At 37.4% G+C, this 26309-nt stretch overlaps 1 protein-coding gene and 1 non-coding gene across 2 annotated transcripts in view; both read right to left on the bottom strand.

Annotated features, from left to right (window-relative positions):
- Positions 1 to 26309, bottom strand: part of TANC2 (tetratricopeptide repeat, ankyrin repeat and coiled-coil containing 2) — a 340845-nt gene that overhangs the window by 117320 nt on the left and 197216 nt on the right. Inside the window, 1 exon segment of the mRNA XM_049778821.1 lies at positions 18086 to 18214. Within this exon segment, the coding sequence (XP_049634778.1) occupies positions 18086 to 18214 (129 nt within the window).
- On the bottom strand, positions 7754 to 7858 carry LOC126028711 (U6 spliceosomal RNA). Its single transcript, XR_007502462.1, has one exon. It is a non-coding gene; the product is annotated as a U6 spliceosomal RNA (small nuclear RNA).

Raw genomic sequence — 26309 nt, 5'->3', positions numbered from 1 at the left:
CAGAATCAGGAGTAACCCCTGAATACTGCTGGGTGTGGCCCAAAAAACAAAAAAAGGGGGAAGGATTGCTTATTGGTAAGGGGTTTTATACATTTCCAACAACATTAATATTTCATTTATATCATTTTTATATATAATCAAGTGTCTTAATTTATATATAGATATTTTTATTACAATTTTTTTTTTTTTGGTTTTTGGGCACACTCTGTGACGCTCAGGGGTTACTCCTGGCTATGCGCTAAGAAATTGCTCCTGGCTTAGGGGACCATATGGGATGCTGGGGGATCGAACCGCAGACCGTCCTAGGTCAGCGTGTGCAAGGCAAATGCCCTACCGCTTGCGCCACCGCTCCAGCAACACAAATTTTATTATAATTCTTCACTTATTAATGTAGACATCTAAGCAGTATCTGCAATATTTGCCATATCTATAATAAATCCAATATTCCCTTTCTTGGAATAAAACCCACTTTTATACTTCTATAGAACTATTCAGATTCTCCCCTTAAAATTTTTGTAATTCTCCTCACTCATTAAAATTTTACATTTGTAAGATGATCTAGTTAAGATAAATCTTAATATATATATTAGCCCAAAATTACTGATAATTTTTAATTTATATGCTTATAAAATATATATGGTTTTGGAAAAAAATTTCGTGAAATTCTAAAATGATTTGTGTGTACTGGGCACTGAGTCATCTTTGAGTCATCTTTCTCTCACTTCACTTATATTATTCATTCATTCATAATATTCACTTTATTCCATTTCATAAATAATGTTTAATGCATTATAAGCTTAGTGTATATATGAGAAGAAAAAAGAAACTGTTCAAAAGCATCATGGGATGGAATGTAATAATTGGAAACTAGCAGGGATTCTCAAACATAAAATAACAGTCATTTTCTTCTATTTATTACACTGAATAAGAATTTTTATATCTGTATAATGACATACAACTTAAAAATTACTTTCATATAATTTTTAAAAGATCTATCCCATATTTTGAGATTAAAAACATAGTAATTATGCTTTTTGCAGATGACATGATACTCTGCTTAGAAAACCCTAAAGACTCTACTAAAAAGCTTCTAGAAACAATAGACTTATATAGCAAGGTGGCAGGCTACAAAATTAACACACAAAAATCAATGGCCTTTCTATACACCAATAGTAGTAAGGAAGAAATGGACATTAAGAAAATAACCCCATTCACAATAGTGCCACACAAACTCAAATATCTTGGAATCAACTTGACTAAAAATGTGAAGGGCCTATACAAAGAAAACTATAAAACTCTGTTCCAAGAAATAAGAGAGGACATGCGGAAATGGAAACACATACCCTTGCTCATGGATTGGCAGGATTAACATTATCAAAATGGCAATACTCCCCAAAGCATTGTACAGATTTAATGCTATCCCTCTAAAGATACCCATGACATTCTTCAAAGAAGTGGATCAGGCACTTTTGAAATTCACTTGTAATAATAAACACCCTAGAATAGCTAAAGCAATCATTGGGAAAAAGAATATGGGAGGAATTACTTTCCCCAACTTTAAACTTTACTACAAAGCAATAGTTATCAAAACAACATGATACTGGAGTAAAGACAGGCCCTCAGATCAGTGGAATAGGCTTGAATATTCAGAGAATGTTCCCCAGACATACAATCACCTAATTTTTGATAAAGGAACAAGAAATCCTAAATGGAGCAAAGAAAGCCTCTTCAACAAGTGGTGTTGGCACAAATGGCTAGACACTTGCAAAAATTGAACTTAGACCCCCAGTTAACATCATGTACGAAGGTAAAATCCAAATGGATTAAAGAACTCGATATCAGACCTGAAGCAGAGATTAACAGATGGGAATATATTAAGCTGAGAAGCTTCTGCACCTCAAAGGAAATAGCGCCCAGGGTACAAGAGCCACCCACTGAGTGGGAGAAACTATTCACCCAATACCCATCAGATAAGGGGCTAATCTCCAAAATATACAAGGCACTGACAGAACTTTACAAGAAAAAAACATCTAATCCCATCAAAAAATGGGGAGAATGGACAGATACTTTGACAAAAAAGAAATACAAATGGCAAAAAAACACATGAAAAAATGCTCCACATCACTAATCATCAGGGAGATGCAAATCAAAATAACTATGAGGTACCACCTCACACCACAGAGATTGGCACACATCACAAAGAATGAGAACAGTGTTAGCGGGGATGTGGAGAGAAAGGAACTCTTATGGAAAGCGATATGGAGATTCCTCCAAAAACTGGAAATCGAGCTCCCATACGATCAAGCTATACCACTCCTAGGAATATACCCGAGGAACACAAAAATACAATACAAAAATCCCTTCCTTACACCTATATTCATTGCAGCACTATTTACCATAGCAAGACTCTGGAAACAACCAAGATGCCCTTCAACAACGAATGGCTAAAGAAACTATGGTACATATACACAATGAAATATTATGCAGCTGTCAGGAGAGATGAAGTCATGAAATTTTCCTATACATGGATGTACATGGAATCTATTATGCTGAGTGAAATAAGTCAGAGAGAGAGAGAGAGAGAGAAAAAAAAACGCAGAATGGTCTCACTCATCTATGGATTTTAAGAAAAATGAAAGACATTCTTGCAATAATAATTTTCAGACACAAAAGAAAGAAGGGCTGGAAGTTACAGCTTACCTCATGAAGCTCACCACAAAGAGTGATGAGTTTAGTTAGAGAAATAACTACATTTTGAACTATCCTAATAATGAGAATGTATGAGGGTTACAAAAAGCCTGTCTAGAGTACAGGCGGGGGTTGGGTGGGGGAGGAGGGAAATTTGGGACATTGGTGATGGGAATGTTGCATTGGTGATGGGTGGTGTTCTTTACATGACTGAAACCCAAATACAATCATGCAGGTAATCAAGGTGTTTAAATAAAATATATTAAAAAAAAGAAAAAAGAAAAAAACATAGTAATTAAAAATGGTCAGAATCATGAGAACTAAAGATTTTGTCTATAGAACAGAGTTTACATGTGATGGTTAGGAGGGATATTTTGGGAGAATGCTGGAGGAAGTTGAGTTTCTGGTGGCGGGGATAGTGCTGGAATAAAGTATCCATAAACTGTATGAGTAACAATATTGTAAATCCAGTACCTAAATAAAAATTATTTCAAAAAAGAAAAAATACGAAGTTTACTGATTTAGAAGTTAAAATTTTAAATTTAGTTTTTTTCAGGGGTCACACCCAGTAGCCAGGGACTACTCCTGGCTTTGTGCTCAAAAATTGGTCCATGGGCCAGGAGAGATAGCACAGCGGTGTTTACCTTGCAAACTTCCGATCCAGGACCTAAGGTGGTTGGTTCAAATCCCGGTGTCCCATATGGTCCCCCGTGCCTGCCAGGAGCTATTTCTGAGCAGACAGCCAGGAGTAACCCCTGAGCAACACTGGGTGTGGCCCAAAAACCAAAAAAAAAAAAAATTGTTCCTGGTGGAGCCAAAGAGAGCATAGCATGAAGGTAGGGCATTTGCCTTGCATGCAGAAGAACAGTGGTTCGAATCCTGACATCCTTCCAGGAGCAATTTCTTTCCTTTTTTTTTTTTTTTTTTTTTGGTTTTTGGGCCACACCCGGTGTTGCTCAGGGGTTACTCCTGGCTGTCTGCTCAGAAATAGCTCCTGGCAGGCACGGGGGACCATATGGGACGCCGGGATTGGGATTCGAGTCAACCACCTTTGGTCCTGGATCGGCTGCTTGCAAGGCAAACACCACTGTGCTATCTCTCCGGGCCCCCAGGAGTGATTTCTGAGCCTAGAGCCAGGAGTAACCCCTGAGTACTGCTGGGTGTGACCCAAACACCAAAACAAACAAACACACAAAAAACCCCAAAAACAAAAACCACAAAAATATTGCTCCTGGGAAGCTAGGGGTACCATGTAGGATGCCAGGGATCAAACCTAGGTCTGTCCAGCATTGGCTGCATGCAAGGCAAATGCCCTACCACTGTGCTATCACTCTGGCCCCTAAAATTTTAAATTTTAAAGCAAAAAAAAATACACCAAGATATATCACTGTTACGATATCAGTCAACTATTATAAAATATTGAAGGCTAGTACAGGGAAAATATGTAACATATAACAGACAGATCAGGTTTTTCATCAGATACACTACAGACTTTAAGATTAGAATGTATCTTTGTAATTCTGTAAGACAAAAAATTTAAGTCAAGAATATCTTACCCTGAAAAATAATCATTCCAATATGATGGAGAAATAAAGGCCTTCCCTGATAAACCAAAAGCTAATGGTCTTTGTCACAACAGTTCTGCACTACTAGAAATGTTAAAAGTGCTTCCTTTAAAGACATAGGAAAAATAACTTACACATGGTAATAAAGTAGTAAACAGAATCAGAAATATCAAGAATAAAAAGAAACAACAAAATATTAAAGGGGATAAAGGAGTGGATAAAGTTTAGCTGTAATCTTTACAACTAGATACCAACACCATAAAGACTATTTTAGCACAGACACAGACCTTTTGGAGTAGAAAACAAAATTCTGAAGCAGAAGCACTTAGAAGAAAAGTCTAGAAAACTTCAGAGAATCAGTAGGTAATATATATATTTTTTTAAGGCAGATAAAGAAACTCCTTTATAGAATTAACAAAGCCCCAAAGGTAATAAAGGAAGAGCAAATTTCTGAACTAGGAAGTTTGCCACAGAGCCAGGTTGAGAGGGGGATAGTTAGGAAAGGGAACACTAGGACAATGGAGAAAGGAGAATGCCTGCCACAGAAACAGGTTTTGTGGAGGAGGGAAACTGGGAACCATTGGTGCAGAGAAGTGGACACTGGTGAAGGAATTGAATACATTCAATGTATTCATATACAATGTATTGAACACATTCAATGTATTGAAACATTCCATGTCTGAAACTTTATTAATGAATAACTTTGAACTATAATTCCTGGGAATTAAAAATTACAAAAATTTATATGAGGTTTTTAAGAAAAAATTAAAATGGATGCAGACCAACAGTACAGTGGGCAGTACACTTGACCTGCATGCGGCAGGCCTGAGTTAGAACCCTGGCATTCCATATGGTTCCCTGAGCCCATCAGGAGTGATTCCTGAGCATAGAGCCATGAGTAATGCCAGGTGTGGTCCAAAACTAAAACAAAATTAAAAAGGCAGTCAGAAATGCATGGGAGATTTTTAGCAGCACGGGCCGGCAGCTGGCAGACCTCCGCATGTGCCAGCGGCCTTTTGGCCTGGCCTAGGGTGGGGGGCCCGGACCTGGGTCACCCGACCCCCCTTTCCCCCTTTCCTCCGGATCTCCAGGTGGGTTTCTGGGAGGAGCTGATGGGGCACCCTGGGTTTTCCCCACTCCCAGGCCGGGTCTGGGGACCGGCCTAGGTTGTGCTTAAATCCCTGCCCTTGGGGCCTGGGAGGGTCTCTCTCCCTTCCTGGAGCAGGATTTTTAGCAGCACGGGCGGGCAGCTGGCAGACCTCCGCATGTGCCAGCGGCCTTTTGGCCTGGCCTAGGGTGGGGGGCCCGGACCTGGGTCACCCGACCCCCCTATCCCCCTTTCCTCTGGATCTCCAGGTGGGTTTCTGGGAGGAGCTGATGGGGCACCCTGGGTTTTCCCACTCCCAGGCCGGCTCCAGAGGTTGGCTTAGGGGGTGGCGTTTGATCTGGGGGGTGGCAGATAATTGCTCAGCTATACTCGGGCTGTCACTGGCAATTTCATACTAGTCTACATTTTGAAACCGCTCGGGGGCTAGCGCCCCCGCGCGATCATATGCTCCTCCCAACCATCAGTACCCCAGATTTACCCTTCTTAACTTCAGTAACTCACAGCTTTAATCTCTGACCAAAGACATACAGTAGATCTTCCAAATCCCAGAACTATTTAGAAGGACACAAATCGAACACATATTGAACACATATATCTTTTGAATATTTTATGATTATTTTCTTTAACTGCTGTAACTCTCTATATATTCTCCTACCATGATGTTTCTATCCACTTTTCATCTTGTCTTTTCTTTGTAAGCTGTTCAGTAAGGATTGTTGGTGGAACTGTCCCTCAGTTTGATGCCTATGATTGAACTATGTCATGGAAATTGCTGGTCTTGTTCCTATTGCCTCCAGATGCACCAATAACGCTTCATGGCATTGATCCTTGTTTGCATAGACACATTAAAATGGGAGAACACTATACATACAGATTAGTTATTATCTAATAAATCTCATTACATTGTACCTTACACCCTGAATATTGATATAATGACCTGGCACAGGCCTCAGATGAATGGGCATTCTCCATTCACGCTGGAACCAGGCAAGCTATCTACGAAACATCCAAGGTCTTTTATAGCAACAGTTGGAAGCAGTCCTCTACCAGGAAAGACACCACCAAGGGTGTGACATCGACCTCCTTAAAAGACACTTCCGTTTATTACTGAGAAGATGTGACAACAACAATGACCTGTGAGAAGACATGACAACAACAAAGACCTGCCTCTACAGGACATAGGTTCTCTCTATTTGCCCCTTAAGTGTGAGGTGAAACGAAGAGGATGCTCTGCACCATCCTGACTGCAATATGGATATGCAGACTCAGGATCTTTAATACATGAAACATGATAACACAACAACAGAAGACTATTGTGAGGAATGGAGGTGTAATGCCACTACAGACGATGACTTGAACTTGGACAAACTAGTAATTTGCCTGGAGCCAGAGTCAGTACCTGTGCAAGAGAAACTCTCCAGGGGTAGGGTCTCCTATGTAATTTAGACCATAATTTGTCTTTCCCATGTCCCTTATGTTTTTGGTGGGCCTATGCAACAAATCTGCCACTTTAATATCGTTTTTTATATGTTCCCTTGACTCCAATCCTTAAGAAAAAAACCCATTAAACTCTTTGAGGTTAACTTAAACTAGTAAGATGTGCATGGAACTAGATAAATGTACTTTGCCCTCATGTTTAAGAGTTACATAAGTCTAATATCTTTAGATTATATGGTGTGCTGCTAAGAAACAATATGTACTACAACTGGGGATTTGAGGGACAAAGTAATTGTATTGTACATGGGTTCAGTTTTGTTTTTTCTTAAGTGCCTCTTTGGCTGAAAGTTCAAGGCTGGGATATCATCGATGGGACTACTGAGAATCCTGTTTATGGGTGATTGGGCTTCCACTGTAACTTTACCCTGTCCTCTTTCTTTGAAAAAAAAAAAAATGCATGGGAAGGGCTGGAGAGATAGTTTAATGGAAAGGGTGCTTGCCTTGTATGCAGCCAACCTGGGTTCAATCTGTCAACCTATATGGTCCCATAAGCCCATCATAAGTGATTCCTGAGTAAGCCCTGAATACTGCTGGATGTGCCCTCTATCCCATTTTCTCCCACAAAACAAACAAACATAATCAAGCAGAAAAAAAAAGAAATTCCATGGTGGAAAAACACCAAATATACAAGACACAGATAATAAAAGATAAAATCAGGGTGAGGTGAGGATGTGGAGATGGTTAATGGGAAGGTAAGAAATACTTGTACGTGAGAGCCTCAGGTTTGGGTCCTGTATTCTGAGTGGTTCCTGACGTGCAGGGCTAGGATGAAGAGCTCATTTTTTTTCCCCCAGAAAGCATCTTTTATTCCAATCCAACCAACAAGAGCAGGGGCAGTGTGAACACCTATGCATAGTACTGCAGGTTGGCTTTCTTCTTGGCCTGCACCTCCAGGAAAAATATGGACTGCTTCACGAATTTGCGTGTAATCCCTTTGCGCTGGGGCCATGCTAATCTTTTCTGTTCCAATTTTAGTATATGTGCTGCTGAAGCTAAGCACGAAGATCTGATTTTATATGATTAAAAAATTCACTTTTTTTGCGTTGACAAAGCCTCTGAGTACCACCAGGTATGGCCCCAAACACAAAAAACAAACAATAGTTCCACATAATGACAATCACTCTAAATGATTAATCACTCTAGAGTGATCTTAATTACTCTAATCTGATGGTCTGAATTCACAGTAGGGACAGATGTAGCTGAAGCAAACAGACTGGCATGTCTTACAAGTATGAAGAGGCTTTGGGTTTGATCATTGGCACCAAAAACCAAAACACACATTGATTCTCTATGTTCAGTGCAGCATTTGGTAGCCAAAATATGGAAAACAACCCAAGTGCCCAAAAATGATGACTGAATTAAGAAGTTATGGTACATAAACACAATGGAATACTACTTTGTTTTAAGAGTAGGTCATGCAATTTACTTATCTGTGGAGGCATTAAAAAATGTAATTTAGAAAAAAAAACATCGATGTGGCTTAGTGATTTTTTTTGGGAACACTAATGGCATTTACAATATTTTCATATTTTAAGTAATTATTCTTTTTGTGTGCGGGGAGGGGCACAAGAAAGTGCTCAGAGCTTACTGCTAGTTCAGGGAATCACACCTGATGGGGCTGGGAGTAACATATAGGATATCAGGGATTGAACATGGGTTGGCCATGAACAAAGCTAGCATCCTACCATTCTGTACTCTTTCTCCTGACCCAGTGATTTATTCTTGAAGAATTAGATAACATGATTAGAGTTTCTTTAATGTTATTCCACATCCTTTCTTAAAGTAATGTGCTATATAGTACCAGATGTCAGTATATGCCTATTAGGAGATCACATGGTTTATAGATTCTACTCTTTCTCAGTGGTTATTTCTCCCTTATGGGTCCCTTGTGGGAAAACTTTGTTATATATTAGCTATTGTATGGGTTTTCAAACTTTAAGATTGCATTTATCAAATAAGACAGGCTTACATAAAAATCAGATTTGTGCACCTTTATGGCACTACTTTAACAAGAAGTAATTTACTTTAAAAAAAAATCACAGACAGACTATTCCACAGAGCATAGACCAATTTCTAGCAGACACTGGAAGAGATCCAGTTTGAGCACCACATTTTCAGATGTTAGGGTACTTTTAAAATAAGCTGGCTGAGCTGGCTGAAGGTAAGAGGATAAAACACATACAAGTGAAAACAAGTGATCTACCATCTCATATTTATATATGGGCCATTATGGCCATACAACCTTATCCTGGGTTTTGAATTTACCTAAAAATAAACTTCATCCTGCAAAAAGGAAATAATGAACACAAATATATGAAAATATTTTGTTATAAATTTAAGAGTTAACTAAGTGATGATTAAGATGACTCAGCAGCCCTAGGGATGTATGACTCAGCGGGCTAATGCACAAATACTAGCTTGATGACATGCATTTTAGTCACCTTCATAAAAGTTTCATTGTTTTGGAGAATGAACTCACAAATGGTATGAAGACCTGATTTTATTTGGTTAAATTAACTTTTTTGCTTTGACAAAGCCAACTTTGGGGTCAATATAAATTCTGCTGATGAATCAGACTTTCATTTGCAATGGGTCCTTCAACCTAGTATCCACTACAGCAGTTATTAACTAAAAATGGTGTTCTGCTCTGAATGGCCATTGAGGTAATGAGATTTTATAGAAGTCCCAAAGAAACCAACATATATTGAGAAATAAATTAATTATTTTAATTAGGTTTAATTAGAAATGTGTACTCTCTTTAACAATAGACAGTTTAGGATCTTGTTAATTTATTGCTAATTGGTCCAAGTAACTACTGTTAGAAGTCATTATACTATGATTTGCTTTGTGTATTTTAACTCCCTCTCGCTTTCTTTGTATGTTCCATCATAAGATTTGTTGCATATATCCAACCTCTTCTTTATTTTAACATGGCAGCAAATTTAGTTTCTGTCATTATCTGTGAAATAAGAAACTGCATTAAGATGGTCAGAAAGAGTAAGATGTTTTTAGGTAGATAATTTCTAACATAGCTCTACATTAACATAACGGTGGTTATATTCTTAAACCTAGACTCAAAAAACTTTTAGTATGTACATTAAAACTCTTAATAAGGACCTTCAAATTATTTTCTATCAAGGACTGATTAGGTTTAGGGACTAGAAAAAACCCACAGGATGTAACATACAATCTTCCATAACTATTTTATCATTAGAGTTCAAGGTCTTGCTGACTGCCCAAATCTAACTTGCTTCCAATGAATGTTGGACAGTGCTGTGATCTTATTGTTGGGGTGGGTCTTTGAAAACATCAATTTTGGTAGAACAGTTGTTCAAAACAGTGGTCTTGGGGAAATTCAAAACATTTTTTAAACATTTTTAATGAGGTTAATGTTAATACACTATTTAGAGATTCTAATTCTAGGTCAGATATAAATCTAGCAAGTTCTCTCCAGTAATCAAAAGACAATCATTATGATCCAGTGATTGTAGTTTAAAATGAAGGCAACTGTTGTAGAAACTATGTCTTCACTCTTAAACTATGTTTATGAACAACTTCTGACCAGCACTCAAACTATACTTCTTTTCAATTCTGTAAAAAGAATTATATGGTCCTCAAGACATAAAAGTTACCTTCAATGATAATGGTACCTTTTACACTAATGAGTTTTAAAGTATAATCTAGAGCCTTCCCCTGGGGTTTTTCAAGACACTTTCTGAATGTCCACAAATTAAAACTATTTTCATAACACTGAGAAGCTCCCACTATCATTCTCTCACAAGTATACAGTGGAATTTCCCAGTGGTTCACTAATGGTAACCCAACAGCTTTACCATGATTCTTTTTAAAAAACTAAAAAAAAAAATACAAGCAGGTATTTTTTTTTATTTTTATAATTTTTATTTTGATTATAGTGGTTTACTTGTTGACAATAATATTTTAGTTAAATATTTACATAACATCAGGGGGGATTCCCATCACCAAATTGTCCTCCTTTCACCTCCGTTTTTGTCCTATCTCCCATATCCACCTCCCTCACCCCCAGGGCTGCTAGGATATGTGGTCCCCTATGTACCTATCCCACCACATAGTAGTCTTGCATCTAATTGGTCTAGGTGTCTCCCTAATTTCCCCCTCTAACCAGGAGGCAGGTCTAGCTAGTTAAGTTTGCGTGGTTTGGTCTGAAGAAGAGAAAAGTAGTAAACTGGGGTGAAAGTCTAATACTCCTAGAGTGGGCAGAGTCCTTCTATAGGCTCTCATCATCAATTTGGGGGGCGATGGAGAAAAGAGAAAATGAAACATTCCATCAGTACAAAAACAAAAACAAAACAAAAACAAAAAAAGTGTCCATTATCCAGTGAAGACTCCAACAATAATGGTAGGCACCACACATGCACAAAACAAAAACAAACAAACAAAACAAACAAACAAAAACAAAAACCGCTATGGTCTTGAGATAAAAAACATGGCATAGCCCTTAAAGAAAGAAAAGAAAAGAGGAGAAAAAAAACTAGGTATATCTGGGGGCACCAGCTTCAATAAGCACGCCCACACAGAGAGATCGACCAAAAAATATTTATGTAAGTAAAAATAATAATAATAATACTAAATGAAGGTACAAATAATATATAATAGGTAAACAAAGCTTTGTGCTTTTTTTTTTTTTTTTTTTTTTTTTTCCTCCTGCCCTGGCACAGTAATTGTTGGGGTCATTCGAAAAGGAATTCACTTGGCCTAAGAGCTATGGGTTTCTCCGCCCTTGGAGTAAATTGTCATGGGATCAACTATAGACTCTGTTCAGGATCATTTACTCTCCCGGTGGTCCTTTGTCGTGTTTGGGAGACTTCCGTTCTGTTCTGGGTGGTACAAACAGACCTCTGTGTCTGGAGATCTCAGTATCTGCACAAATTCAGGGTTGGGATTTACGATGACATCAGTCTTCATGGTTCAGGAGTTCTGTTCCCTCAGTGTCATTTTAATCTATCTTTTGTGGTTGGTGGTCTTGGTCTTTGTACTATACCTAGGATGGCACTTAGGATAGCATCTTTCTTTGTGCTTCCAGAAGCCAGATTCCTTTACGATTGTGTCTCTGTTAGACCTTTGGAAGTGGGGTTCATGGTTGTTGTGCAGGTCGTAGTTCAAACCCTAGACTAGGGCTTTTTTATTGGTCCCACGGTGCATACCGTCTGGTCATGGTTCTAGCAGCCAGTCATCTGTAAATCGCGATCTCGGCTTTTGGATCTACCAAAGGATGACCGGTCTTCTGATTTTGTCTTATTGTTAGCTGGTAAGGCAGGGTAACCTGCTCTTAGGTCAAGTTGTTCCCATTTTCCTCGTTGTCAGCATGTCGTATTGGAGCTGAGACTTGATGTTGGCCTTGCCGTATTAAGGCTGTCCTGGCTGGGAATTGTTTCTTGTAGTTGTCGTGGAGTACTGTGCCGTTTCTATGTCTCGGATTCAGGGTTCAAGGCTGGACGGATGTTATCTAATTACCTGAGGTCTAAGATGATTCCACATGACATTTTTTCCAAGTAGGAGATATCCCTGTATTGTAAACAATTATGAGTTCCCATCTCTAGTTGATAGGAGCTCTTTTTTTGTATGTAAGATTTCCCCTTTTTTTTAATGTGCCTTTGCAGGGGGAAGTGGCGCTACATTCATTATATTGTCGGTGTCTTTGGGGGTGGACAAAGGGGAAAACAAAAACAGGTCACATACTCGGCCTGCCGGCGCCTGAGTCCCTGGGGAAGGCGCGCAGGGAACCGGGGCTCAGTCGGCCTGCCGGCGCCTGAGTCCCTGGGGAAGGCGCGCAGGGAACCGGGGCTCAGTCGGCCTGCCGGCGCCTGAGTCCCTGGGGGAAGGGGTTGGGCCAAGCGGCCGCGCGGGGAACCGACAAGCAGGTATTTTAATTATTTCTCAGCTTTGATATCTAATGTGAATATAGTTACAAAATATAAACACAATTTTTAGTGTCCTTAATAATTTAGGGCTCTTAATACCTTTATATAGGGGTAGAAGGTTGGGCCACACCTGGCAGTGACCAGGGGACCAGGTGGTGCCAGGGATAGATTCTAGTCTTCTAATGCAGAGCCAGAGTGGAGCTATGGAGTCATTTTTCCAGGTCCCTTGATAATGTTTTAAGAGGAACTGGAGAGATAGTACAGTGGGTAAGGTGCTTGCCTTTCACACAGCTGACCCAGGTTTTATCCCCAGCATTCCGAAGGTCCACCCCCTCAACCCCTTGCCCAGCACATCAGGAGTGACCCTTGAGCACAGAGTTAGGAGTAAGCCCTGAGGACCACTGGGTGTGGCCCCCAAACAAGCAAAAAGGAAAAAATTTTAATGATGTAAAGAGATCCTAGGACTACAACATTTTCAAATGGAAGAGTACAAAACTGCTTGAGCAAATATCCAATAAATGTTTGCTACTAAAAAGCTACTTAAAGTATGCTCTATAAACAAATTCTCAGGTCAACCCTCTACCTGGAATCAGTCAATAAATTTACACTAGAATATACATTAACTATCTTTGAAGAACCATGGTCTTTTAAAACCAGAACTGTGATTAAAATCTTTTTCATAATATTTGAATACTTTTTAAAAACTGAGGTACCATTAGTTTGCCAGAGCATAAGTTTTTTTTTTTTTTTTACAAGTTAAACAACACTTTAAAATACAGAAATAATATCTTTTGTTTTTGCCTTTTTAAATTTTGTTTCATTTCTGGGCCACACCTGGCAGTGCTGAAGGCTTACTCCCACTTCTGAACTAATAGATCCTTTCTGCACTAACAGATGGCTCAAGGATCATATGAAGGGTCAGACAGACAGTACAGTGATAAGGTACTTTGCTTGCTGGCTGACCGAGGTTTGGATCCTATCCCCACGACCACTTATGGTCCCCGAGCCTTGCCAGGAGTGATCCCTGAGCATAGAGTCAGAAGTATGCTCTGGACAGACAGGTGTGGTATGAAAACCGAAAATCAAACAAAACCACCAAAAGCTGACCAAAATAATATAAAGAAGCCATAATACAAATCAATAAAAATACTGTATAGAAAAATGCAAATGCCTCCAGAGAGTGGATAAAGAAGATGTGATATAATGTGGATAGATTTGGAGAATATTACACTGAGCAAAATTGCTGAGGGGATATAATGCTGAGGGGATAGAGACAGAATGATTGTACTATTTGTAGAATAATATACATATAAAGATATTATGGTTATATATATTACCATAATATCTTTATATTATATATAACAGAGACCAGGGCTAGAAGGACTGGTCCATGGTAGGAAGTTTGTCATAAAAAAGAGGGGAATGCAGATAGGGCAGAGAAGAGATTGCTATGACAATGATAGTTGGAAATGATCACCATGGATAAGAATTAGGTTCTGAAATAAGGTAAATATATATATGCATGGTATCCTTTCAGTAACAGTGTTGCAAACTACAGAGTAGTAGTAGTAGGAGGAGGAGATAGAGGAGAGGAAGGAGGAAGAGGAGGAGGAAGAAGGTTTGCCATAGAGGCAGGGAAAGGGAAGAGGGGGAAGAGAAACTAGGGACAATGGTGATGGGAAATATGCTCTGGTGAAGGGTGTTGGACATTGTATGACTGAAACTCATTCATAAACAACTTTGTAACTATACTTTATGGTAGTTCAATTAAACTTTATTTTAAAAAGATGTGGTATATCATTCAACCATAAAAAGATAAAATCTTGTCATTTTTGAAAACATAGTTGGATCTAAAGTGGATTATGACAAGTAAAATAAATCAGGAGAAAGACAAGTATCAGATGATCTCATTCATTGTGGGATACAAAGAACAACAAACCCAAAGGAGAATAAATCCCTGGTCTCTTGACTGCAGAACTGATGTTTTCAGAGGGGATAGTAGCAGAAGAAAGAGGGTAGTCAGGGGTAGAGGTAGTGGATTGGGGTGGAAGGACACTGATACTTTTGTGGAGATTGTAACATGTCATTACATGTTTAAGAAAGGTGTGAATTCTATAAGGTGTAAAAACATGTACTGGGAAGGATATGAAAAAAAAGGAACCCTTATTCACTTCTGGTGAGAAGTAAATTGGTTTAACCACTACGAAAAGTAGTATGGTACACTCTTAAAACATTAGAAATAGAATTCCAAGTGCTAGAGTGATAGTACAGGAGTTAAAGTGATTGCCTTGTATGTGGCTAGCCCTAGTTCAATCCCAGGCACAACATATGGTTCCTTGAGCACAGAGTTAGGAATATCCTTGAATGTCACTAGTCTGCTCAAAATCACCCCTCCCCCAGCCAAAACAGCAATTCCATATGATCCAGTAATCTCACTTATGGGTATTTACCTGAAAAAATGCAAGAATATTAATCTGAAGAAATATGTAATATCTATGCCCACATTTAGTACAGTACTACTTATAATAGACAAAAATCTGGAAATAACCTAAATGCCTACTGAACAGTTAAGAAGAAAGTGATATAAACACACAGGGAATACTATTCAGTTATAAAAGAAAAAGAATAAAATTCTTACAATTATAACTCATGAATGAGCCTAGAGGGCATTACGTTTAGTTAAAGAACAGAAATGGAGTAAAATGGAGAGAAAAACAAATTATCTGATTTTTCTCATGTGATATAGAAAACAGATTTAGTATAACAAAATAAGCTTTTGAATTATAAGAACTAGAAAGCCAAATTTGTAGTTAATAGGAAGGTAGGTTGGATGAGGACAAAGGAATCAGGGCAAAGGAAACAATTGTGTGATGAAGAACAGAACTGGGTTTTCATGGTGAACTTACTTGACACTGGGTGATATAAAATGATGGCCCACCCAAAACTTACACAATGTTATGTTATTTCAATGTTATTAAAATAATAAAGCTAAACAATCTTTTAGCCTGTCAAAATTAAAACAATATTGAGGGACTATTAAAAGCAAAAGTAACTGATTATTAGATTATTTGAATACAACTGTGAAATGTTGTTAAGTAATCAGGAAGATGATAAAATTAGGAGAATAAGTTACTATTCTGACTAATTGTGGAAAAGGATAAAACCATTTGATCCAATGGTTTTGCTAATGTTCTATTTCTCAATGGTGAGATCCAGCAATCAGTTATGTATTCTGTGACAGGTTATATTCTGATATAAATATATAATGCAATATCTTCTAAAATTTGTGAAAAATAAATGCAGAAATAATAGAACAGAACGTCGTGTTTGACACAATTCTACTTTCTGGCAATAGGCAAATTATAAATTCAAAGCAATTAGTATATTGTTAACAAGAAAAATGGCAAGCTATAGATTTTAGATAGATGAAAGTATTGAGAGTTAATAATATGTGTAAGATAATTAAATCACTATTGTTGGAGGTATGGTAATCACAGTCACACAGTCAATCAGTTCTCTTAAGGTCCTAATTGCTGATTCCTGTATAAAGTACTGTTAGTATAATTACTTTCAGAAAGGACACAGGAATGTATGAGTTTCTTATTGGGTGCTCTGCATACATACTACAGAGATTAGAAGGGGCTCATTAGATAAGGGATGGGAAGAGCAAAGAAAGATGAAAACAGACTATAAGATGAGATCTGAAATATAGCTACAAGAAATAAAAGAAGACCATCTATTAAAATCACCAAAGTTGTCATTTTTTAATTCATTTTGAGCAAATGAGACATAGCAGAGATAACAGCAACAGGCTTTTCAAAATAGCTTTGATTATAATGTAAAAAGTCTGAAAACTACAATAAAAAATCATCTCACATCACAGAGACTGGCACACACAAAAAGAACCACCACTGCTTGGTGTGGGTTTGGGAAGAAAGGAACTCTTATTCACTGCTGATGGGAATGTAGACTGGCTCAGCCTTTTTGGAAAACAATATGGACATTTCTCAAAAACCTATGACCCAGTAATACTGCTCCTGGGAATATACTGTAGGGACCCAAAGACAAAATGCAGAAAAGATATCTGCAGTTCATTGCAGCACTATTTACAATGGCCAGAATCTGGAAACAACCCAAGGGCTCAAGAACAGATGAGTGAACAAAGAAACTGTGGTACATCTACACAATGGAATACTACACAGCTCTTAGGGAAAATGAGTTATGAAACTTGCTTATACATGGATGAATATAGAGAAAATTTTTTTGAGGGAAATGAGTCAGAGAACAGATAGACACAGAATGATCACACTCATTTGTAGCATATAAAATAAATAGTATGGTAATAATACACAAAGGCAATAAAGATGAGAACCAGAAGAACTGGTCCACGGTAGGAAGCTTGCCACAAAGAGTGGGGAAATGTAGTTAGGGCAGAGAAGGGACTACTGTGACATTAATAGTTGGGAATGATCACTGGACAAGAACTGGGTACTGAAAGGAGGAAAAGTGATATGCATGATACCCCTTCAGCAACCATATTGAAAATCAGTGTTTAAAAGAGAAGAAAGGGGAGAACAAGAGTAAGAGTTAAAGAGAGAAAGAAAGAGAGAGGGGGAGAGAGAGAAAAGAAAAATGTCTGACAGAAGCAGCAAGGGAGAAAAACTGAGGACATTGGTGGTAGAAAATGTGCACTGGTGAAGAGATGGGTGTTGGACATTGTATAACTGGAAGTTAATCATGAACAACTTTATAATTGTATCTCAGTGATTCAAAGTGAATAAATCAAAATATTTGAAAAGATCAGGTTTTTGACTATAGAAATATGTAACATGCCACAAAGTTCAGTGGAAAGGGCAAGTTATTTTAATGTTGCCACACAGAACCAGAAGACTTAAAACAGAAACACTGTATTAGAAATAGCCACTGGAAGAAAAAAGAAGTAAATGCTCAAGTAAAACACATGTTTATCACCATCAAAGTTCACCTGTGACATATCTAGGGCTGAAGTTGATTCAACACTCATTTCTGAAACCAAGGCCGTACAAAAGGTTACTTTTCCCACAATTGCCAACTCTTTACACCGTTTTCTTTTAGAATTTCCAGGAATCAATGCGCCCAACTGTTGGTAATTACAATCCCTTTTAATGACGACCTCAATGTGTTTGTGTTTTTCCTTTTTTCCATGTTCAGCAGAAATAAATAGGTTACACACTCTCTTAAGAGAAACTTAAATAAGTATGGACATTGAAAACAAAAGAACCCTTTGCCCTCTGCCCATTTCCCTTTGTCCCAGGATATCCTCAGACACCTTATCCTGCAGTTCTAACCTCTTAAGTCCTGCTGTGTTCGAACACCACTGCCCATGCTCTGTCTTGGCATTCGAAGAGAAGTTCTCAAAGGTGTATGTCTCTGCTCATCCAGGTAAGCAAGGTCCTCCAAGTGGGCAGAGCTTGTGGCTGACAAGATAAAAGAACTTAGTTAGAATATGTAAGTTTATAAAAGTTTCAGTCAGTCTGTATCTCCTGAATTTTGAAATCAGTTTACTTTAGTAAATACATTTATTGAGAGTTTGCTGAACTTAAAATCTTTATCAATCTAGAATACATTTATCAGGAAAATACATTACGAGTTTTTTCTTTGGGCTTTTTCCATCCTGGAGAAGCCCATATTCTTTCTTGAACATATATTTTTTTCTTGCCCTTCCTAATTCTTCAATAAAACTATTTGACTTCACAAACAAAACAACCACCACCAACCAACCAAGGAACAAACCAAAGAGATAGTACTGTGGGTATCGCACTTGCCTTGTATATCCAATAATCTACCTGGGTTTAATCCTGGGCACCCTATGTAGTCTCTGAGCCCAGCTAGGATTGATCCCTAAGTGCAGAGCCAGGAGAAGCTGAGAATTGGTAGGTGTGACTAAAAGCCTAAAATTTCCCAGATTGTCTTTTGCTTCATTTTTAGGGGGTGCAGCTCACATCTGGCAGTACTCAGGGGCATCAGGGTGATGATCATGGGGCCATATGCAGTGCAAGGGACTGAACCCAGGTAGGCTGCATATAAGGCAAGTGTTCTACCCGCTCTCACTCTTTGGCCTGCCTTTATCCATGTCAACAGCTTCATCTTATGGAGGGTACCAATACCAAGATGTCATACTTGCACACACAGTGTATATGCATACATAATAATTTACATTCTATTTAGTAGTGAAGAATTAAAAAATTCAGTTATCTTAAAGTGGGTAACATAGGCATCTGACGGTAAAGATGATTAGTTTTAGCTTCTTTGTTTAACAGATCCCATTTGTAAAGCAACATACAATATATAAATATCATCTATGGAAAAACCAGTTCCAAATCCTATTGAGCTCGAAGAAAAACAATGATGAGAGGAGAGGGAGAGAGGAAGAAGTGAGGACCTGGGACAATGAACAGAGAACTGGAATTGCTCATGTCCATGAATTACAAAAAAAGCCTCCCATATGCATCTTGAAATTGTTTAGCCTCTAACACAGTTCCTGAAGGGAAAATGGTGGGAAAATGGTGGAAGATAAGGAAAAAATGAGTATTAGCTTTCCTATCTGGCCCACTCACAATGAACCAAAAAGTAAAGAAATCAAGAATCAGGAAGAGGGCCCGGAGAGATAGCACAGCGGTGTTTGCCTTGCAAGCAGCCGATCCAGGACCAAAGGTGCTTGGTTCGAATCCCGGTGTCCCATATGGTTCCCCATGCCTGCCAGGAGCTATTTCTGAGCACACAGCCAAGAGTAACCCCTGAACAACGCCGGGTGTAGCCCAAAAACCAAAAAAGAATCAGGAAGCACCAAGGACAAAGATTTAAGCAGAAGAGAACAAAAACCACAATCACCCTAAATATCTTCAGAAAATGGTTATAAATGGTTATTTAGAACTTATAAATTTGTTGCCAGGGTGGGGGTATAATGAAATTTATTCACTTATTATAAATTATATATTTATTTATTCAGCAATAAAATTCTTTACTGAGAACCTAGTTTGAGCCCCGTCCTTCTAATGCCTATGACTGGGTAGCTAGTTGCCTTTGGTGACTGCTTCAAGGGGTGGGAAAAGTAAAATGAGAACATTCTGGGCTTGTAAGTTCTCATGAATTATTTATAGCACTCATCAGGGTAAATCACATACAACAGTAGTAAAAAGTGATCTATGGCAAGTGGCACAGAGAATCATCACAAGGTTATCTATGAGATTTAAGAGGAGAAAACATTGAAAAAATGGAAGAAAGGAAGGATAGAGCAAGACAGTTAAGTGTATGAGATAAACATTTTCCTATTTCTTCGATTACTGCCATGTAACTTGTGAAGAAATCAGGTTTAGAAGTTTTTATTCTATAACTACATGGCAGGGAGCCATGTAGACACCAATAATAGCTTTATTCTATATTCTATATTTATTCTTTATTCTATATACCCTGTTGCTTCCTTTATGGCAGAACTGTATTGTTTGGTCTTGCTGATTTTGTTTCCTGATATTTTCAGAAAGAAACAGATGTGTTTGTTCCTGCTATTTTTTCCACAAAGGACTCATGGTTTTGATATAATAATAGAGGCTAATGAATGTTATATAACTGCACATCTAGGCTATCAACAGAAAACCTCCAACAATTTTGAGAATATTAAAATATTGTAACTACTGAAAATATATTTAAATAAAACAGACAAATGTCCAGTCAGGCAAAAAGTGGTATAGATGTTTTTTTATGTCAAAAACAACAACAAAAAAAAAGGGGCCTGAGAGATAGCACAGCGGTGTTTGCCTTGCAGGCAGCCGATCCAGGACCTAAGGTGGTTGGTTCGAATCCCGGTGTCCCATATGGTCCCCCGTGCCTGCCAGGAGCTATTTCTGAGCAGACAGCCAGGAGTAACCCCTGAGCGCCGCCAGGTGTGGCCCAAAAAACAAAAACAAGTTACATATAATATAAATGTATAATATAATACATATTTTATACATATTATATATTTTATATATAATTTTATTATATAAATAACATATAATACATTTATATATAATATATTTGCTTTAAAAATTAAAGTTTTCGGACCGGAGAGATAGCATGGAGGTAAGGCGTTTGCTTTGCAGCAGAAGGTCAGTTGTTCGAATCCCTGCACCCCACATATCCCCCTGAGCCTGCCAGGAGCAATTTCTGAGCACAGAGCCAGGAGTAACCCCTGAGCGTTGCTGGGTGTATCCCAAAGTCCCTCCCCCCAATTAAAGTTCTCTAAGAAAATTAAAATCCTTTTCCTTTGTTACTTTAAGATTGGACAGAACCTACGAAGCTCTATTAAGTACCTCTTAGGTAACAGCTAAGAGGTTCTATAATTTAAAACAGAAAGATAAAATTTTCTGATGCAATTACAGAGAAACAAGCAAAGTAAACAATAAAAATCAAAACTCTCAGTTTACAGAGTGGATAAAGGTAAAGATTACTTGACATTTAAAATGTAAAGCAAATGCCAATCTACCCACTTAAAATATTATTTTGCCTCTGAATATTGGAATCATGAGAGTTGCAGTGAGAGCAACAAACAGCAATAAAATATAACATTCTACTAAAATTTAAAAATGAAAATGATAACTCTTCATGAATATTGTAATTAAGAGAACTATTGCAGTATCTCTTTAATTCCTTGAAAATATCAGCTTCGGATTTAATCATACAAAACGAACTTAGGTAAGAGGGAAATAAAATCCAAGATTACCTTTCTGGCTGTTTTATACCTTTTATGGTCTCAATTGTATTATTGCCCTCAAATACTAGAAAGTGTTTTTTTATGTATGCAAAACTGTGTCTTGTGTTAAGATTTATAGGATCCTTTGCCTTGCAGGTATAATTTCATTTTGCTACCCCTGAAATATGTGACCCAATTATACAGTTTAAAGGTTATAAATAAACTTGGACTTAGCAACTAAACAGCAAAAGAGGTGACATTATAGAATTCTCTCAGTCTAAGAAAATGAATTTGATGACAGTAAGTATTTCAACTATACCCGTTGGTTGCTTATGATAACTAACTTAGAGTAGGCATATTATTTCACTTGTATCATATCCATTCACTTACTCATTTGACAACTATAATAAGATTGATAATAAAAATGTCAGCATTATGGGGCCAGTGAGGTGGCGCTAGAGGTGTCTGCCTTGCAAGCGCTAGCCAAGGAAGGACCGTGGTTCGTTCCCCCAGCATCCCATATGGTCCCCCCCAAGCCAGGGGCAATTTCTGAGTGCTTAGCCAGGAGTAACCCCTGAGCATCAAACGGGTGTGGCCGAAAAACCAAAAAAAAAAAAAAAGTCAGCATTTTTTATAAAACAGTAACTTTTCTGTATCATTCTATACAAAAAAATCAAGTTTTTAAGAAAAAAAGAAAAGTGGGAAAGGTCTATGTTACTAAACCAAAGTGTTGTTTTATGAAACAGAAAGTTTCAGAAGAGATCTTTAAAATTTACTATCTGAATGAGCTTATAAAACACAAGTTTGAATTATCTAGCATTTCTACTAGTTTTATGGACAGTTATGATTAAGAATTCCAAGAAGTTTCTTATAAAACCAGATCTTCAATTTCACTTGATCTTTACTTAGTCACATAGTTGACTAAGTGAACATGTTTCTACATTAATTCGAGTAGTAAAGAAATTGAAGTAAAGTTCTTGAAAGGTCTCTTGGTTGGGTGAAAATACAGGCTATCACTTCATAGACACAGTTTTACAGATTCAGATATTAATGTTCTCTCTACTGAATTATGGCAAAAGTTGATTAAAATGTGCCTGCCAACACCTAAGTTTTATCATTCCTATCTTAGTAGCCAGAGTCTATTGGAAACCCAGACAAAACAACTTAGTCAAATTATAGATACTGATTCTCTGATCTTGGGAACTTTAAGAAAGGGAAATCAAATGCTACATTCCAAACCAGGGAAAGAAAGAGGCTAAATTAAACCATAACTATCCAGAATAGATAACTATCTAATCTCTTAGTTAAAAATCTCAGTTAACAATTCTTCCTATATTAAACATTCTGTTAAAATTTATCTCCTGACTCAGCCCTGATAGAACACAGAAATCAAGTCAACAGCAGTCCCTACAAAGAACCTTAAGTAATGTAGACATTAGAGTGTTATCTCAGAATGCTAGTGTGGAAAGGCCTTAAAGGCCATCCCATCCAAAGATCTGTTAACCTGTGGATAAATCCTGGTGTCCTGTGAATTTCTTCAGAAAAACATTTTATGATCATCATAGTCTTAACTGATTGTTGCAGAATTAATTAAACAATATAGAAAGTTGCAAGAGAGGTCACATTCTTAGGTAGATTTCTATTTATTTATTTGCTCAGATACTTATTTATGTATATTTGTGTCCTGCAGATCTGGGGGTCTCTGCCAGTTCTAGTGATTCAATGGGCCAGTGGTTCAGAGCAAGGGCCAAGAATATGGTGCTGCTTGAGTTCAGCAGAGCTGGAGATGAACTGGATCATCTTGCAGTGTTCAGGACCTTCAGGGCCAAATCTGGTGGTGCTCAGGTGTTGCCAGAATATAACTCTGTGATACTCCAAAACCTTGTGCTGTCAGGGACTACATGGGAGTCAGCTATCTGCAAGGCATAAAACTTCATCACTGTACTATCTCTCTGGCCCCAATGCAGAGGGGAGGGTTTAGACACCTCAGTAGTGCTCAGGTCCTATTTCTAGCTCTGGACTCAGGAACCCATATGGGGTGCTGGGAACTGAAACCAGGCGGTGGTTGTGTGTAAAGCACCTTATCTGTTGTTCCATCTTTCTAGTCCCCCTCACCTTAGCTGGACTTTCCATAAAATTTTTATTGATCCTGATTTATTCAAATCTCCTCTTTCTGCAGTCTAGGAAACAGTGAAGTTTCATGGCTTGGAGTCAACTATCTTAACTTTTACCCCAGAGAAGTACAATGCTATTCATATTCTAATTCCCTCCCCTTTTAAAGCTAGATAGAGTCAATACCTTCTCAAAAGGCTAATTTTCATCCCTTATTCAACTTTATTATTCCTCAACTTTACTTTTTATGGCTTCCAAGAACAATAATCCAGCTTGAGCAATGTGTCCCTAATGCAAAATAAAGATTCCCCACAGACTTAAAAATCCTCTGTATTTAAAATCATTTCCACACTGAAAAACAAAAGAACAAAAACACCAAATGTATTATTTTTCTTGAAAAATATATTATTTTAAAAATGATGAACTATAAACTGAAGAATATGAGATCAATGACAGTCTTTCTTCACAATTAAAAAAAGTCAAATGAAATCGGAAAGCTGAAGGAGTTTTTGATTACCATATGGTAAAATTAATACCAGGTATACAATTTTAAAGCAAGGTTTAAATATAAAAATACAAAACTAGTAAAGTAAGGGGTTTACAATTATACCATGTATAATTTACAATTATATCACGTACACAATTTTAAAGCAAGGTTCTTTTAAAATGGCTGTAATGTCAGCACGCTAACATGCTTTAAGGTTTTTATTGTGAGTATGTATATCAAAGAGATAGTACAGAGGGTAAAGCATGACCCTTGCACACAGGCAACCTAGTTTCAATCCCTATATAATCCACTGACTATACCCTGTCAGGCAGGGTAAGCCCTGAGCACAGAAACCATGAGCAGCTGGGTGTGGCCTCAAATTCAAGAAAAAGAAACATGAAATTCTGGAGGTATATAATTTTAGGTAGAGATTTAAATTAAATGGCAATTATAAAATACATTTAAATTTCTTTGTACTAAAAAAAAAAACTCCTGGCATAAACTTTTAGCCACTGTCTTAGTTTTCCATGTTAAATTTTTTAGTCAATGAAGAGCTGTTAGCAGCTTTTATAAGGTCTAATAACAATATGAACATAAATTAAGTTTTACTAAATTAATATTTCATTAAATGTAATTTATGAACTAAAAGTTGGAAAATAAAAACTATTATTTCTACCAAGAAATAAAGTAAATACATTTTGGTATAAGCAAATACATTTCTCTGTTTTAGACAAGATGTCATTAGAAAAGAAAGACAAATATTGACAATATTGAGCTGAAAAAAATAGCGTTTATTCTTTCAAAAACCCAAAACTCATAGACAATTTGAACTTAAAAAAAGTGATGTTTACTACCAAGCCCAACAGCATTGAAACCTTGATTTTGAACCTGAATAGACCTGAAACCAGCAAAGAGGGTTTAAAGATAGATTTACTAGAACAATGGGGCCAGTACAGCGGGTGGGACAACTTGCCTGGCAAGTGGTTGGTTCGGTTTCAATCCCAACATCTCAGCTGGTCCCTGAGCACTACCATTAGTGATTCTTTAGTGCAGAGATAGGAGGAACTCCTGGGCATTGCTGGGTGTGGCCCCCCGAAAATTAAAAAAAGAACAGTAACAATGCAATCATTAAATTATATTCAGTATTACCTACATTTATAAAAACAGTAGTTTTTTGTTTTTGTTTTTGTTTTTTTTTTTTTGGGTTTTTGGGTCACACCCGGCAGTGCTCTGGGGTTACTCCTGGCTCTATGCTCAGAAATCGCTCCTGGCAGGCTCGGGGGACAATATGGGATGGTGGGATTCAAACCATCGTCCTTCTGCATGCAAGGCAGATGCCCTACCTTCATGCTATCTCTCCAGCTAAAAACAGTAGTTTTTCTTATAAATATTTTTGTTGAACTTGGACTATCACAGTAATCTTCAGAAAATAATCCAAAATAATTCTACACTAGTTTTTTTCCTTATTAAACCATTATTTTCCATTTTTTTTTACTTTTAATTTCTCTCTGCTTCAAGATAGAAAAATTTCTATATTCATTTCTCTTTAAAAGTAAAGTATTAAGAGGCAAATAAGATAAATATGAAAAATATCAGCCAGGAGATCTATAATTCTGTGAGTTTAGGCTCTTTAATCTACAAAATGTACACAGCTATGGTTCGAACTTTCTATTTGAAAGTCATTTTCTGAGAAAATGTACTGGTGGCATTTTGGACAAAATTTGATCAGGCTACTTTTTCTGCTCCTTTAACTAATTCCTTAATGAGAATCAACTGCTTCTGCATACCAGCAACCCACATTTATATACCACTAAATAGAATTTTATAATTCAGCTAGTTTTTTACATGTCTATAATCCCTTATTAAATTATAACAGGTTTTTGAGAGAAGACAATATCTTTATAGATTAATCAGATAACCTATTCTTTATCATATCATATTGTCCTGATCATATGTTCAGTAAAGAACAAAATTCCTAAGTAGCCCTACTTAAAATTTGAAATGTCTGGCTCTAGCCTCATCCTTTTCATTGTTCTACTTATGCTTAACAGCTACTGCTATGGTAATATGTTCCAATGATTATCTTATAAAACCTCTTTTGAAACCACTTATTTTTGTTTTATTTTTCTTCTAGAGCATATCATCTACCATAATATTAAATAAATTATGTATCATGCTTCTTTTTTCTTTCCCAAACTAGAATATAAACTCCATAGAATGGGAATCTGGTTTATTGATGGTCTTC

The sequence above is a fragment of the Suncus etruscus genome, chromosome 1, assembly GCF_024139225.1.
Source record: "Suncus etruscus isolate mSunEtr1 chromosome 1, mSunEtr1.pri.cur, whole genome shotgun sequence".
Taxonomy (NCBI): Eukaryota; Metazoa; Chordata; class Mammalia; order Eulipotyphla; family Soricidae; genus Suncus; species Suncus etruscus.
The sequence above is the reverse complement of the archived record's forward strand: the minus strand, read 5'-3'. Positions and strand labels throughout refer to the sequence as shown.